Genomic DNA, 17,345 nt, shown 5'->3' with positions numbered 1-17,345 from the left:
TCGGCACTCTATTTGTTGTTCTGGCGGTCTGACAGGTGAGCCGACCGCCTTCGTTTCCTCATAAGCTGAACTACTTCAACTTTTTTTAATTTTTTTTTTTTTAGCATAGTTACAATTGCTTTCTTCCATTTTATGCTCGCTCTTCTGACGTGTTTCTCCTTCGCTGCTCTCTCACAGCCATTTCACCTTCATCTTTCTTTAGCTGCTAGCCTCAAACGTGCACGTGCCGACGTGACAACAACTGTTGCCAAGGTTACCAACGAACTTCTGCACTTAACTAGTCAAGCTAGCTTACTGTGTGCGCTAACATTCACAACATGAGAGGGTTTGACTGTGCTGAGTCGAGTGGAGTCTAGCTTGGGAAGCTTTATTCGTTGCGCTTCCATTTAACAAGGGTTTAACAGATGCGTCCCCTCTTCAGGCTGTTGCAATTCCTGTTTTTTTCTTTAGTTAAGTGGAATTTTGTTGGCAAAGGAGAGAAGCAGCTTTCCCTCGAAGTGGGCGATATGGTGTTCATCCAGGAGGCCTGTGATGGTAAGAATATGTCAAAATATAAAGATGTTTTTTCTGTGAAAATGTCAAGGTTCGTATGTTGTGTGCTTTGTGTAGCATATTCAAAAACAAAGCTAGTTGCATTTTTCTTACTTTTTCCTATAAACCAGCTGGGTCCAAAAAGATAAAGATTATAGTCCAACTGAGAAAAGACAGAATATGTATTTACTCTGTATGTCACTAATATGTTATTGAGTATTTCACAGAATATGATATGTGTAATTCATATGTAGGATTAATGACCTCTATATACAGTTGTATTAGGTTGTGTGCATACAGTTAAAGATTGTATGCATATTAGTCATAGCACATACAGTCAAGATGTAAATAGCCTGTTGAACACGAAAAGCACTCCCATGTAGAGATGTTAGTATGGTGTGATGGCAGACAGATGACAGTCATTCTTCTTTCAGGATGGTACAGAGGCTACTTGGCTAGGAACAAAGCCCAGCAGGTAAGAACTTGCATACGTGACCACACAGCATCACATGGATTTTACCGGAAAGGTGATAAAGCATTACGTCCAAGCTTATTAGGTTATTCGACTTGGGGGTTATCTTTTCTAGCTTTGTGTTTAGGAAAGGTTGAAGCTGCTATTTTTCTTTCTTCTTATGCGTCTCCTCTACACATGTTCCTTTTCAGGGAGTGTTCCCTGCCAGTTTTGTCCATCTTAAGGAGGTCATCATTGAGAAACGAGGGTGAGTGGAAAAAAAAATATTAATCTGTCTCCAAATGTTTCATGTATTAAGTTTGAGTGTATGTGACTACAGAGAAGAGGAGGTGGTGATATCTGCGGAGATGCCCTTGGTGAAGGAGGTGACCACGACACTGAGAGAGTGGGGAAGCATATGGAAGCAGCTCTATGTGGTAAAAAAGTGGCAAAAATAAACTGTTTGTGTGTGTGAATGTGTGTGTCTGAGTTTAACACCATACATCTACCTGTCCAGGCCAATAAAAAGGTGCGTGTGAAGCAGGTCCGGAGACTGATGTGTGAACTAATGGAGTGGCGTTCCCAGCTCCTGTCTGGCACTCTGCCTAGTGACGAATTCAAAGAGCTCAAGCAGAAAGTCACGTCCAAGATTGACTATGGCAACAAGTATGTCTGCTCCAAAACAAAATGAACAAGCTAATTTGCTCCTGTCTCATTTCCAGATCCATTTGTTGCCATTTATTCCCCTGTTCTTTATTCACCTTTCATCAATCGCCACAATCCTTACACTCTCCTGCTTCTTCGTGCAGGATTCTGGAGCTGGACCAGGTGGTTCGGGATGAGGATGGGAACATCTTGGACCCAGAACGGGCTAGTGTCATCAGTCTGTTTCGGGCCCACGAGGCGGCCACAGCCAAGATCAATGAACGCATTAAGGAAGAGCAGGTAAGGAAAAGGAAGGCAGTGAGGTTGGAAGTACCTGGAACAGAACCCAGGACGATGACTGGATGGAATGGCTGATGTTACACTTACAACTACATTTATTTTGTAACTTATTTGGCATGGTGGTGGTTTGTCTGCACTAGACTTCCCAGAGACATGTCTACTAAGAGATTTTTCTTGGGAAACTGTTCTCCCCTGTCTTGGCAAAAGTCTCTACATCAGAAATATAAAAGTTATTGTGAACTAGACTTGGATGGGGTCACAGTTTTGTCATTTCATTTAGTTTTTTAATAGAAAGTAGTAAAATGAATCTTTATATTCATGAAAACTAAATGGATAATACATATTCCTTGCCAATCATGTCTGCCAGCCAAGACTAATTAAGAATTGACTTCCTCAGAAATTGGCTTGACTTCACTTCAGCTCAGCCTATTTTACATTTTGACACTGATTCATTAGTAAGAAGAGAATGTACTCTATTGTGATTTTCTTATTCAGTGATTCTCTTCCCCCTTACAAATCCACAATCTTGGTTCTGCAGCTGTTACATCACAGGAACCAACTTTTATTAACAGTTTTGCCAGCCAATCAGATTTTTATGGGCCTTGAAATGAAACGCTTTTGACTGGCATTTTATCCCGTTAAACCCCTGTCCCAAGTTCACCTCCTCCGAACTAATTTCCTCTCCTGCAGTCAAACATCCAGACAGACCACAGTGGGATCTCAGCGCGGATCCAGTCTTCGCCCACTCACAGCCTCTACGTGTTTGTGAGGAACTTTGTCTGTCGCATCGGGGAGGACTCGGAGCTCTTCATGTCCCTCTATGACCCCAACAAGCAGAGCATCATCAGGTGTCACTTTCATGTCTTTCTCTCTTAGCTCCTAACTTCACACAGTGAGACGGTTTGACCACGTAGCCCCAGACTCATATGGACATTTAAATGTCAAGAAATAAACTGATGTTATTATTGAAGTTAGGAAGATTTATGCATTCATACATTTGAAATCCGTTTGTGGATGTATTTTTGATTTGCATAGAAATAGAAAACAACTACTGGTGTTTCTTGAAAAACTTGTCATCTTTTTATGGCTTATATTGATGGTATTTCGCTTAAGAGTTTTAATTTAAGGAAACTCCATCCGTTAACTAAAGTAAAACTATGGTAAGAAAACTAAGATCAGGTGGTTTTCGCCTCTACTACACCCTCTTAGTACCCATTTACCCTCTGGAATGAATGAAATCACCTTTAAATTCAAGTTCAGATTTTCTCTACCTCACGTCCATCCTTCAGCTGTCCAAAAACGTACACAGACACACACAGACACACACTGTCCTCCTTTTCTCTTCCATTTCTTCATGTCTGTAAATCTCTCCTTGCCTTCAATCCTGATTTTTTCCTCTCTCCTCCATTGTTGAACCACACTAAATAAGAACAATGGTATGCCAAAAATAAGAATACAGAAAACACAAATTACAGTGCAGCAGAAAGTGACTGGCAGCGCTATGTGGTGCCTGACAGGGCTGATGCTAAGCCCCGTCACTCACTGTCATAGTGGGCATATCTATGTCTGCAGCTGAAAGTATTAAGATAGACCTGGATTGATCATCTTTTTCTCAGTCTATATCAACCACCGCTCTATCGTCTCTTACTTTTTTGACAGCCGCCATCTGATCTGCGCCTGTTGTGTTTGTTTGTTTTGGTTAAAGTTGTGTTTTGTACTATACATTCCTTCACCCTGTCCGTCTGTCTTTCTCTCTCTGAAAAAAAAGGCAGATGGGCAGTTTTATAGCAGGAATTTTTTCTGAAGATATAATTTTTTTCACGGCTTTGATTCACCCCACTGTACCCGTAGATACCCGTCTGTATTGCTGTTTGTCTTTCTATTCATCCTTATGTCAGTGTGGGGTACATGCCTCTATGCTGTTGGGAATAGAGGGGTTAGTATTTTTAGCGCTTAATCCAAATTATGCAGCTGCACTGGGGAACATTCATGGATCCACACGCCTGTCAGGGGTTGACAAAAACATATTAAATTCATTTCCTCGGGAATAATGCAATATCACATCAGTAAACTGCATATAGCGTGCTCATGTACACCAGACAGGCTGCTCTGTGATCCTCTCCCAAAAAGTACCAAAAGGCGAGCGGGGGCAGACAGCTTTATCTGGACCATGCACTCACTCACTCCTGGACTGGACAGAGATAGCCTTTCTATCTTTTTGATTCATTTCTACCTGGAGGTGGAAATGTCACAGAATTTCATTATCTCAAGTAGAGTGAATTTGCAGAGCTTCAATCAAGAGGAATGACATAGTCTTTGCTACAGTTCCAACTGTATGTGGCTGAAGTGCTGAACAGATATTCTGTGTGTCTTGCTTGGTGCAGTGAGAACTACTTGGTTCGCTGGGGCAGCAAAGGATTCCCGAAGGAGATTGACATGCTCAACAACCTGAAGGTTGTCTTTACAGTAAGTGACCACAGGAGGGCACTATCACACTGTTTCTTAGCACTTCAGACCCTGCACTTAATAGGAATTAATGTGGTTGTTCCCTCATTAAAGACTGCATAGTTTTTTTAGTGTTCTCTTCCCCACCAACCTTTTGTTCCCCACCTCCACTTTTCTCCATGTTTTCATCCCCATGTCTCTTATTGTTACCCTTATATGTCTTCTTTTTCTTTTTTTTTTATCTGTTCTCCGTTCCCTGTTTTTGTCAATCAGGACCTGGGGAACAAGGACTTGAGCAGAGAAAAGATTTATCTGATCTGTCAGATAGTGAGAGTGGGCAGAATGGACCTGAAAGAGATTAACACCAAGAAGTGCACTCTGGGCTTAAGACGGCCGTTTGGGGTGGCAGGTACTTGAATAACAGTTAGTACAGGAGTGTTTTGGTTGAAGGTACCACAAACGTACTGATCCGAGTCGTCGAGCACTGGTCAAAGTATCGTGTGTAGGATTTAGGAGGGTTAGAGGCAGAAATTGAATATTATATTGCCAGTAATGGAATATAATAATAATAATTCTGTTTTTATTAGTGTACAATCATCTAAAACTTAGAATTCATGTTTTTTCGTCACCTAAGAATGAGCTTTTTATATCTACGGAGGAAGCAGGTGCTCTCTATGTTGCACCACCGTGTTTCTCAGACCAGACAAATAAAATACAGGCTCCAAAAAAGGTTTTTTGGTGGCTACTGTAGGGGAGGGTTAGACGAGCGGTGGTCAGTTGCTTGCATTCGCCAGCCACAAAGCTAAATGCAACTAAATCCTACACACTGGACCTTTTAAGCTGCAGTATATTTGATGACAAAATGAGGCTGCCTTTGCCTCATTTCTTTGTTCCATTTTAACAGCCGAGTCCACAATTATGGCCACAAGTAGCCTTCCAGTCATTTTTTACTTTTGTTCCCTAAAGGGCAGTGTAATTTTGACTGACTTGTCAGCTGCTGCTGCTGCTGCTGCTGCTGCGGGGGATTATCACCCATAGGGAGCCACCTGGTGTAAACACAGTCATCTTTTGCAGGAGCAAAACTTAAATATTGATGCTGACTGTCCACTGCTATTTTCTACCAATTAGTCCATTGTTGTGCCCTCTGGCTCAAAAAAGTTGCTCATATTCTCACATAACCTCACAAAACAGCTCTCAGGATGTGTATTTGAGGCCTGTTGTGCTTTGTGCGAGATTGAGAGCTTTATCTACGAAATGTTCACAGAGGCTGTCATTGCTGACTGATGTGAGTCCACATTAGAAATTACTGTATAGCATTTCCTTTGATTTTGTCAACACAGACTCATTTGTTTTCTTTTCTTGGCAGTGATGGACATCAGCGATCTCATCAAAGGGAAGATCGAATGTGATGAGGAGAAGCAGTTTTTCATCCCCTTCTTCCCGTATGTCTTATATTTCTCCTCCAGTACTCCACCACTTCTTAAGAAACTTCTGTACACTGATCCTCACTGTAATTAATACAGCAATATAACACATTTGTGTAGGTTTCAGCATCTGTGCAATTTTGAAATTAAACAGTTTTCTGTGTGTTTTTAAGTGGGTGCACGTGTGTCTGTTTGGCTCCAGGGTGGTTGCTGAGAACGACTTTCTGCACACCTTACTGAACAAAGTGACAGCATTGCGAGGAGACAGTGGTGGCCAAGGTACTGTACTTACAGGCTTCGCTCTCTGTTTCCTGGTGTGTAAGCCATGTGACTATCCTGCTGTTAGCGCTCCTGTATGCACTGAAGGTTCCCAATGGACTGTGTATGCTGCAGTCATTTGTGGTCAGACAAAGTGGCCCTCTCTCATCGCATCCTCGCCTCATCTCTCTACGCCGTGGGTGAGAATGAAGGTCATTATCCTGATGGATAGCGTGCGCCCTTGAGCCGATGTTTTCATATTACTTACCCTTTATTCCTCCCTTGCCAGCCTCCAGTCTCGCTGCCCACTTCCTCATGTTTATGGCTGACTTTGACATCCCCTGTGTGTGACGCTGTCTTGTTCCACAGAGAGACACCCAGTGTCTGTCTGCACTGTTAAATCGCTCAGCTTTTTATCTTTCCTCTTGCTCCTGAAGGCTCTGGGCATAACCTAGATATGAAACCCGGACGAGCAGATATGGAAGGAGCACCTGAGGCCACCAGATGTCTGTTCTTAACATTATTCACCCCTAATCTCTCCTTCCTCGCCCTCTGAGTTGCTTCGGCCACAGCACACATGCGCACACATACACACTGACACACATATACAGAGTATTCCCTGTAGGTATTTCGTTAGCCTCAAAGATGTGGGTTTGTGACATAGTCTAGATTTCACCAGCCATGTTTTCCCCTAAAATAACTCCCCCTTATTTCCGCTTTCTGTCCATTCTTTTGTCTTTGTTTTCCCGCATTATTTCTTTAAAAGATGTGAGAGCCCATATTCTTACAGAGCTACATTACTGCCCATTATGAAAACACCTTCATTTTTTCTTTACCTCCTCCTCTCCTCTCTTTTAGACCCCTTTCGCGTACAGCAGACAGATATTTTATAGTATTGATTATAGTCTAATCTGCAACAACAGCAGACTTTTTCACATCTCTGGTTCACCTTGGGACACTTTAAAAATGTTCACCCTTAGATAAACACTAAAAGTTTATACAAAGTGCATCTCACTTTAAAGCTTTAAAGCATGTTTTCAGGGTTGCTGTGGGTCCTGAAAACATCTTCAAATGTTTTAAATTCAGTTGTAATGCCACAGAGCCTTGGCATACTTTATTCATTCATTTTGGATTTAATTTGGATTTACCTACCTGCAGAGAGGAATGAAAACTTCACTCCAGCTTCCTCATTAAAATCGCCCGGAGTGGCACCTGTTTGAGTAAATTTATAAATATTTGGTAAAAAAAAAATGAACTTACTAAATTCTCTGACTCCACAATGAAGAGAACTTCTTTGTGGATCAGTTCAATCTAGGTAAGACGCGACAGGTGAAAATACAAGTTTTCTGGATTTTCTTTGAAGTTTAAATCATTATCTCCGCTTTAACTAACTTCCTGTAAGTTTTGCCATTAGTGATCCATTGCCCCATCTCTAAGTCACCACGTGATCCTGGGGCGGTAATTGCCACACATAGCAGCAAAGAGGAGGATCCTGCTCTGTGTGCGTTCACAAGCAGACAGGGTCTCGTCTTTATGGAGTTCTCTGTCCGGATTGGATAAAGTGGGCAGGGATACTGTAATATTTTTCTTTTCTCTTTTTTAGCATGAGGAGGAGAGACATGGGTTACCGTGTAACAGTGATTACAGGTGGAATATAGACCTATTTAACATTTACTGTAATGAAATAAATGAACTTACAGCAGCTTTAGACATGCATTTGCAACATTGTAGAATTAAATATTCACATATTTCAAGAATAAATATCTAAACATTGGATGAAGCCGTTTTACTTGTTTACATATTATAAGGTCGTTTTTTACAGAGGGAATTTTAACTCTTTTATTAACCCCAAAAATTGGAAATACCATAAAATAATTATTTTCACCTTGCTTTTGGAAATAAAATGCTATGTAAATATGGCTATAAAATTATACAAAGATGAACACACCCTTCTGATAACACCTTATATGGATAGGATTAAACCTGGAAGAGTTTGATTTATGTTAGTGCTACTGAATTGGACATTTCTGGCTCAGAGCATGATAAAAAACTAAAAACCGCCTTTAAAGAAATGAAAACTGAAACTTCTCCAGATGATTACTTACATGATTAAGGTATGGTCTGTTTAAATAAGCAAATGCTGTATTGTCTAATTAGGTATGGGCTTGTTTTCATATATTTACAGAACACATATCTTTATTTCTACTCGCCTGAAAGAAGACATGCAATGGAAGCAATGTAGGATTTTATAGTTACAGGATATTTGTATTGTGAAGAGAAAAACAGAATAATTCTGAAAAAAACAGAAATAGAATCAAATCGCATCCCAAACATTAATACAATGTCTTCCCTCCTTCTCTACTCCTCACATCCTTCCAGGTCTGTGGGTGACCATGAAGGCTCTGGTAGGGGACATAGTTCAGATCCGGAAGGAGTACCCTCACCTGGTGGACCGCAGCACCGTTGTGGCTCGCAAGCTTGGCTTCCCAGAGATCATCATGCCCGGAGATGTTCGCAATGACATCTACCTCACTTTACAAGGCGGCGACTTCGACAAATACAACAAGACTACGCAGAAGAACGTTGAGGTCATCATGTGGGTCTGTGACGAGGAGGGCAAGGTCATACAGGTCAGCAGCGTGAGGAGATGAGGTCATACGGTACACGTCAGTGTATCTGATGGGAAAGGGATTTGTGTAAACAGGGATTGGTTTGTGTGTGTGTTTGTGTTGGTTGAGACACGGTGTGCAGGTGCAAAAGTGTGCATACACACCTAACGTGCAGTGCTTAGGAGATTGAGGTGGTATGGGCCAGTGAGCAAGCCAGGCACTGATGGAGGTCTTACTCACCTTTTCGTAGTCAGGGGCACATAGACGTGGCTTTATACCAGAATGAGAATCATAGGGACATATAGATGCCCATGCAGGCATTCTCATACACACACACAAACATGAAATCCTTTAGCTCTATATCACAAGTATTTCTCTCTCCCTCTTTCTTTCCCAGAACTCCATCTGTCTGGGAGCTGGGGATAAAGCGGTCAGTGAGTACAGATCTGTCATCTACTACCAAATCAAACAGCCCCGCTGGATGGAGACAATTAAGGTGTGTGTGTGCGTTATGAGTGTTGTAGAGGGAGTTTGAATACATTTAGAGAGTATAAACGTATTTAGTGGTAGAATTCTATCCCTGTTGATACCAGAGTCTCATTTCAGTTCTATCAAGGTGTCTGCTGTCTGTGTCACATTTGCATTTCAGCCATTCCCTTCAAGAAAATAAACTCCAGAATGTCAGGGTATACCTTGAAAACATTTGAAGATATCTGTTATTTTATATTCTATAATAACCTGAGATGTCCTCCAGGTGGCAGTCCCTCTGGAAGAAATGCACAGGATTCATTTACGCTTCATGTTCAGACACCGCTCCTCCCAGGAGTGTGAGTATCAGCCTCTCGTCCTCTGCCTGTCTGTTGTCTGCATACATCCACCCTCCTCAACTCCTCTTGTCTGATCCCCTGAGCATAATGTGACACTGAAAGGACTGAATGATTGGAGGCAATTTGGAAAACGACCCACAGCATCATTACACACACTTGATTAAACAAATCAGCAGTTTTTCCTTCTCCAATGCCTGAATCCTCAACCTCCCTCCTCCCTTTTTTTTCCCCTGAAGTGTTTCTCCCACAACCCTCTCCCCTACATATTTTGTTTACACGTTTGTCTTCCTTGTCTCCAGCCAAGGACAAGAGTGAGAAGAACTTTGCCATGGCGTTTGTGCGTCTGATGAAGGAGGACGGGACGGTTCTACAAGATGGGCTGCATGATCTTGTAGTCTTCAAGGTCAGAATCATAAACCAAACTTATGCAGAAAGTTAAGTCATGAAAGGTGGAGTGTCTCTCACTGAAAACTTCCTTGACCCACAATTTGCAGCATAAAACCATTTGGTAACCATAAAAACAGATCAGCATTTAGAGCTTTCAGACTTATGCAGATGTCAAAGCTCATCTGAAAGTGATATGACAGAGTGAGTCTTTTAAGATGAGGGATGAAAGATCACAGATCATTACTTTTGTCAGACCCAACAGCTTTAGATTGAACTTATCTGTTGAAATATCTGTAAGAGGTATGTCCAATGAAAGTGGCAGCTAGTCAATCGGTGGTTAATAATAAGACCACTTTACAGGATCAGTTTGATTCATCATTCATGGTCACAAAAATGAATGGGGAAGTATATTTTAACAGTATCAAAGCTCAATGCCATTCCTGATGGAATTCTGGAATCATTCATCATCATGTGTATAATGGTGAGAAATTAAATTAGTAGATTTAAGAAAGTCACTGGAGCAGGCTCGGTTATTTGGCTTAAGCATGGTAGAAAAAATAAAACGACTCTGAGATAAGTTTAAACTGTTGCACAGAACATTTTTTAAAGACATCTGTTCAGTCGTGACTGTCATCAAAGCAGACCTAAACATACAGTATAGCGAGTCTGGACAGTGGATTATTGCCACCCAGACAGGTTGAGTGAAGCCAAATAGATTTCCTGCCAAATGAGCCAAAGCTAAGATTGAATCCCCTTATTGATTAAATGCCAAACGCAATGAAGATTAATTACTCGTGATTCACTCAAAGACTGAATAGACGGTCCCACTGTGCCCTCTTTCTCGATTATCTCTCGTTATCCCTGCATTCCCCTCGATGTCCATGCCACTCATGGCTTCAATCTCTTACTCCCTGCTTTTCCCCAACCTACTCTCTCATTATTACTTACTGGATTGGCATTAAATAGAGCATAGCTGAGTTGTGAGGCCTGAATGAATCTATGACCTAAAGACAATATGTTTATATGTAATATATAAGAATGTACAGTAGGTATAGTAAGATCACATTACCAAAACAAACAATTTGCCAAAAGAAGATATCTCGTCTGTTTTCCTCATACATCTTTTCCTTCTCTCATGTGTTACTCAATCTTTTCAGTACTGAGAAAAATGCTGCTACAGTAGTTGTGGTTGTTTTCATTGCCATTTTTCTAACCTGTCCTGGCCCCACTGTTTCCAAAGTTATGAGTTTCCAAACTGAAGTAGATAAGGCATGGTGATCAGAGGATTACTGCTGTGGAACTGGTGACTTCAATCATAGTTTGTCATTTTTTTCCTCCTGGGCTGTCCTGATAAATCACTGCAGGATGTTGCAAACCCCAATGCCTCGCCGTCTGCTACACTCGCGCTTGCATCAAGACATTTTGACTAAATGCAGAAAATATGATTCTTGTCCCAATGCTTCATCGACACCCACCAAACATCTGTACCATCATTAGCAAGGTTGGTGTGTCAACATCGCTGGGTTTTAAAATGACTCCCATACATTTTCCTCTCAGGGTGACAGCAAGCGCATGGAGGATGTGAACTCCTACTTGTCGTTGCCCTCGACCCGCCACCACCACTGCGACCCCCACAAGGCTGCAGCGTTGAGCCGCAGCTCCAGCAGTTTGTCTGGTAGTGGGGGAGGCCTGTCGGTCAGCTCCAGAGACAGCTTCACCATCTCCACACTGGTCTGCTCCACCAAACTCACCCAGAATGGTAGGTGTATGTGTGGGTTTGTTTGTATGTGTGTAGGCAGACAGGTGTCCAAAAAAAATTTCAAATAGCCCCTTTGTGTCATTGTGTCGATATTAAGCTGCTCTGGAGAATTGGCCAGGCCAATCATTTTCATTAAATGACGCACTCATTCACGCCAGTATACACACAAAATTGAAGAAAGGTTAGGGAACAAATTATGAGGCGTGTGAGGGGGTTTGAAATTAAACCTGACACGTCAAAAAAAAACATTAATTAACATCTTCTTTCAACAGAGTAATAAGGGCAGCAGGCCAAGACAATGAATCATCGCTTGGCTGTGAAATTGGTCAAGGACAAATCATCTACTTAGATGTCCCTTTAAGTATGAAAATACCATTGGTTCAGTGCGTATACTGTCTTGTGTTGGGCTAAATGTTTTGGAAATTCAGATTTCTCCTTTAAAAAAAGGAGCACAATTGGTAGTGAAGTGAAGGTAACATTTGTCTGACCTCGTTAGTGTTATTTTTAGGTTCAGGGCCCAAAGTTGAGTCAGTATGACAGTAGCTGAAGGGTCAGGTGAGGTTAGGGTTCGGGGAAACGAGACGTCCAACCAATTAACAGTGAGCCAACAGTATGTTAATTAGGTTAATCGTGCCAGAACTACAAGTTTGTCCGTGTGTGTGTGTGGTCATGGGATAGTAAGCAAAGGATGTAGGGAACTGTGTGTACACATAGGATTTATTAGTGGCGAGCGGAGTCATTTTGTCCTACACACTCTGGCTGGCAGCCACGCAAGCGCACACACACATATGCATGCTGTGTGAGTGCACCTCCACATCTAGAAAGGCATACACACATATAGACTCCAGACAGTAAGGTGCATCAGACACAGGTGCAGTGCAACAGCTGTTACTGAGGAAACCAGTCCATCACTATAATGAACATTATCCTGCAGCATTAATCACCTGTACCACACACACACACACACACACACCCACACACACACACACACACACACACACACACACACACACACACACACACAGACACACACAAAAGCTCTCAGGCACACAGGCACACAATGTTGTTTGGGGCCACCCAGCAGATGTGTGGCTTGGCTTGGTGAGTCAGAAATTATTGGACAGGGAAAGCAGTGAGTTTCAAGCGAGCAGCCCTACAGAGACGTGGAAATCTGCCCCATGTCAAACTGTAGGAGAATTAATGACAGAAACTGTGGATATGAATGTTCAGCGGAAAGTGACTGCCAGCATGACAAACCATCACTTGACAAATTGCTTCTTTGTTGGTGCTTTTCAGTCAGACTGAGAAGCACCGACTCTAAAAATAAAACTAAACTAAATTTAATGTAAGAGAATAAATACATAAAATATTAGTCATTTTTATACATGAATCAACAATTGTGCAGTACACAAGATGACAAAAATACAATTTCCCGGACTCTAAGTGACATCTTCAAAGAGGAACTGTATTCTAAATATAGCGGGAATGTCTAGGCACCTCACGATTTGAACTGATTCTGAATTAGAGGGATGCGATTATTAGAGCTGTGAATCTTCACTGGCCTCACGATTTGATCAGTGTATGGCATGCTCAATGATCTATATTACTGCACCTGGCTACTTTTTCATCATTTAAATTCCCCTTTTATTCAGAAAGTCCTTCCAACCAACCAGACTACAGCAGTCTACAAAATAAAAGCTGCATCTTTTAAAACCTAAACATTGCAAAAACAACACATTTATCCATCTGCAGTGCTGTTAACATCTACAATAATACTGTTTTCACATGGCAGTTTTAAGATGAGGCATCTGTTGACTCTGCTGCACACACCTCTCTCTGAGTTGGATGTCAAAGTTGACAGTGCCTGCTCTGATCTTGGCTGATTAGCTGTGCTTGCTGTAAAGGCTATTTTATATAAGAAGTTGGCTTCAGTTGGGAATTGGCTAACTGCATTAGTAATTGTTGTGTGGCAGAAATCCCACTCAGTGCAAAAAAATTCAATGCAGTTATGCTTGGCGTTGACAGCTTAGCTCTTAAAATGCTCCCTGACTTGACCAAGCAGTCATGCAAGCCAAAACAGGGAGTGCAATGCAGAAAACCCCCCAGGGTATAGAAGAGGGAGCCTTGAGGGAGACCGTGAATATAGTTTAATCTTGAGACTTGATAGAAAATGATCAGAAATAAAAAGGTGGTTGGCAAGCTTTACAGCAGCAGCAGCATGTGGCATCTTTTGAGTTGGAACTGTTAAGAGAGAGGACGGAGCCATATTTAAATGGTCCACCTTACGGTAAGAATAGCTGTGATTGGTGTGAGACTGATTGATAAAAATGATTCAATCAGCAGGCTTTCTGCTGTCCATACACTTCACTTCACCAATATCACTGATGGTTTACTAACAAAGTTCCCACAATGTTTCCAGTGTAGGTTCTTCTAACCCTAACCCTAACCCTAAAAATGTACAAGAAATTGGCACACAAATTTAAGTTTCGTAAAGACACATATGTCCAAAACCCCAAATTAACAGTGATATAGAACAGAGAAATCAGATGATATCTGATGCAAAATAACGATCAGGTAATTGAAACATAGAGTAATTGTTTCAGCGCTAACTTTAACACAGTGTAACAACTTGTCAACTTCAACTTCTTATCTTTCAGTTTTTATTAAAAGTGTCAGGTAACTTTGCCAGTTAATATGTATTCAGTGCAACACTCGCTGTCAAATGCTCAAGTGAAAAACTACAATTTAGAAAATTAACACTGTCAACTATGAAGACATTTCCATGACAAAAGCTTTGATCAGCATCCACTTGAAAGCGAGACGGTACGTGTTTGAACGGTTAAGACAGCTGAACGGAAAATGTCTCTCCTCTCCAGTGGGACTGTTGGGGCTGCTCAAGTGGAGGACTCGGCCTGAACTCCTCAAAGAAAACCTGGAGAAACTGAAAATCATTGATGGAGAGGAGGTGGTCAAGGTCAGTTGTGTGAAAACAAGTGTGTCTTTGCATAAGTAGGCTGGTGTTTGTGTGTGTGTGTGTGCGCGTGTGTGTGGTCTCACTAGGCTTCTCATTTATCTCTATATATGCGTGTAGTTTCTGCAGGACACCCTGGATGCCCTGTTCAACATCATGATGGAACACTCTCAGACTGATGACTATGACATCCTCGTGTTTGATGCATTGGTGAGTGTGCGGTATGTGTGTGTGACTGTATGTGCGTGTCGACAGGTGCAGCGGATTTCTTGACAGGTTGTCTGTGTTTGTATCAAGTCTGACATCTTTCTGTCCACCTGTCCATCTTTTTGCAAATAAACACGTCTGTCAGATGATTGTACAAAACTTCTAATCTGCCCTGTAAATGTCTACTTCTCTGCAGACATGTAACTGTGTCTCTGTTCCGCCATTCTGTCTTCCAGATATACATCATCGGTCTGATCGCAGACAGAAAGTTTCAGCACTTCAACACAGTGTTGGAAGCGTACATCAAGCAGCATTTCAGCGCTACACTGGCCTACAAGTAGGTCACTGCCTGGATCACGGCTCACTTTTATCTCGTTCTGTCATTTGATGTCAACTCAAAATGCCACAAATTCACCCAGAAACGTTTAAAAATTGTGAAATGATATACAGAATGTGTATTGAGAGGAACTTAGATTAATATTTGACACCAGATACACAAGAGGGCATCATTTAATATTCAAAAGAAAAAGCAATCATAAGCTGTAACTTTCCACTGAAAAACAAGCTCAATAGGTATCACAAAGGAGACAACACAGTACAAGTATGTAAGTAAAATAAACAAAAGACTGAACATAACCTTACAGCCAAAAATGTAAATATAGTAAAACTGTATGAACACTACTAATAATCAAAGTGTGGTTGCAAGAAAGTGAAAACTATTAGAAACATTATAGTGCATTTTGAAAAATTACAAAATATTTTTATTCATTTCATTGCTGTAAAGCATATGAATTTGAATACCTGGTGCAAATTAACATTCAGGTTTTCTTAGATGATCAGAACAAATATCGACCCAGTCCAGTGATAAACAGGCAAGAGTTGAGTCTTTGAGTAGACATAGAAGAATGATGAACTTCATCTCTGAAGGCCAAACTTCAAAATTTCATAAGTAAAAAAAGTATTTTGAGTGCAATCATAGAATGACTTTTGACTTTTCTTGAAGTTTTTACATGAACTTTTGAAAAAGTCTCAAATTGGGGATGAGTTTGCAACAAATGACCCTTACAGTATGTTTTGAATGAATTTCCTAAAGTACAGAAGACTCTATTCTCATCCCCATGTACGTCTTGCATCAGATTTGAATAAAGGTTATTTAATGAACACAGTTTCCAGACATCAGAATACTTAATGTGAATTTGACAAAGACATTTTAAATCTTCTAATTTATATTTAGCAAAAATATAAACATTGTGGGAAAACAACTTGAGCAACTGTGAGCAAAATATGATATCATATATATGTTATATTTTGGGCAAGATTAGAAAGAACTGAAATTCTTTTTATTTTTTCCCCCCAAAGTTCCTAAAAGGCACTTTAATATCGTATTGATTCTAGTTTTGATTTTATGTCTTGTTTAACCTGGATAAGTCATAATCTAACCTGCTGATGGGCTTTAAGAATAACTTCAAGTTATACAGAAATAGCCTCTTGCTGGTGGCCTAGTTTTCTTATGTAGGTCATTAAGAGGGATCAGTATTAAATTGAGATGGTTTCATAACCAGTTAAAAGTTGTTAGTAGTACTTTTTGTCGTTCGTTAATAGGCTACATTCCGCTTTCTACATGTCTCATGCAGTCTTCTGCCATCACTGTAGCACTGCACATTTGAGAAGACCACGCGTTCAAGCCTCTCTCTATTTTTAATTGTTGTCTGTGAGCTTCCGTAGAGCCTGCTAGTTCTCATTATGAAAGTTCTCAGTGTTGTAACAGTGATTAACCTTGATCCGTGTTTTATACTGTGCCGTGCTGGATCCTTGAATTGGGGGGAATTAGGCCTGGAAAGTCTTTGGATTTGATGTTTAAGAAGGTGTGGGAACCCTGTAATGTTTTGAGAACGCGTATTTAACCTGCCACAGGAGACTTTATGATCAATTAAATTCACTGAGCGTGACTGGTTATTTAAAAGTTGAAATAATTTTACTGTGGGCTACATAAAATGCCAGCTGAGCACCTCATTAAGGTGTGACCTTAGGGATGTGGAAGGACAGTGCTTAACGCCATATCAACAAACATACCATTCTTCTTCTTCGTAAAAGCGCTGGTATCAGCAAGTTTTGCAATGTTCTTGTTTGCAATTCAAATGAAGGACAAGAACATGATCTGTCACAAGCCAACTCTCCCACCTCTGGGGAATTATGAAATATTTGTTTGTCAGATAATTTCAAAAACCCTTTGTCATCAAGCCAAACAAAGACTGTTTTGTGGTTCCTAGAAAGTTGGTTAGAGCAGCCTCTAAAACAATAAAGTACCAGAAATGCATATCGTCAGTTTGGGTTGTAGTTGTTATCAATCACATGATGTTCTCAGGTATCTCGTACTCCATTCCAAAGGTATACAAGTGTTAAACATGTTTTGCCAACTTAAATGCAGTGTGAAGATCTGTTGTTAGGTGATCAACTGCTGCACTGTATCCAGCTGCCACTGGAGGTCAGCGTCTGTGTTGGCCTTTGGAGCAGTTGACTGAGTAGGATTA

At 41.0% G+C, this 17,345-nt stretch overlaps 1 protein-coding gene across 3 annotated transcripts in view; it reads left to right on the top strand.

Annotated features, from left to right (window-relative positions):
* dock2 (dedicator of cytokinesis 2) overlaps window positions 1-17,345 on the top strand; it is a 107,278-nt gene that overhangs the window by 2,378 nt on the left and 87,555 nt on the right. The window contains exons 2-20 of one of the 3 annotated variants that reach the window (XM_030396590.1): window positions 451-534; window positions 966-1,006; window positions 1,195-1,250; window positions 1,323-1,419; window positions 1,500-1,648; window positions 1,792-1,927; window positions 2,618-2,775; window positions 4,312-4,393; window positions 4,646-4,781; window positions 5,739-5,814; window positions 5,999-6,075; window positions 8,434-8,684; window positions 9,061-9,159; window positions 9,418-9,490; window positions 9,790-9,893; window positions 11,435-11,636; window positions 14,513-14,610; window positions 14,728-14,817; window positions 15,051-15,151. In XM_030396590.1, coding sequence (XP_030252450.1) covers window positions 451-534; window positions 966-1,006; window positions 1,195-1,250; window positions 1,323-1,419; window positions 1,500-1,648; window positions 1,792-1,927; window positions 2,618-2,775; window positions 4,312-4,393; window positions 4,646-4,781; window positions 5,739-5,814; window positions 5,999-6,075; window positions 8,434-8,684; window positions 9,061-9,159; window positions 9,418-9,490; window positions 9,790-9,893; window positions 11,435-11,636; window positions 14,513-14,610; window positions 14,728-14,817; window positions 15,051-15,151 — 2,110 coding nt within the window. Of the gene's footprint in view, window positions 1-165; window positions 535-965; window positions 1,007-1,194; window positions 1,251-1,322; window positions 1,420-1,499; window positions 1,649-1,791; window positions 1,928-2,617; window positions 2,776-4,311; window positions 4,394-4,645; window positions 4,782-5,738; window positions 5,815-5,998; window positions 6,076-8,433; window positions 8,685-9,060; window positions 9,160-9,417; window positions 9,491-9,789; window positions 9,894-11,434; window positions 11,637-14,512; window positions 14,611-14,727; window positions 14,818-15,050; window positions 15,152-17,345 lie in introns of those variants that run through there. The other 2 variants (XM_030396593.1, XM_030396589.1) reach the window with 2 other exon arrangements.

Source organism: Sparus aurata, chromosome 18 (genome assembly GCF_900880675.1).
Source record: "Sparus aurata chromosome 18, fSpaAur1.1, whole genome shotgun sequence".
NCBI classification, from domain to species: Eukaryota; Metazoa; Chordata; class Actinopteri; order Spariformes; family Sparidae; genus Sparus; species Sparus aurata.
This window is presented reverse-complemented; position numbering and strand designations above follow the sequence as displayed.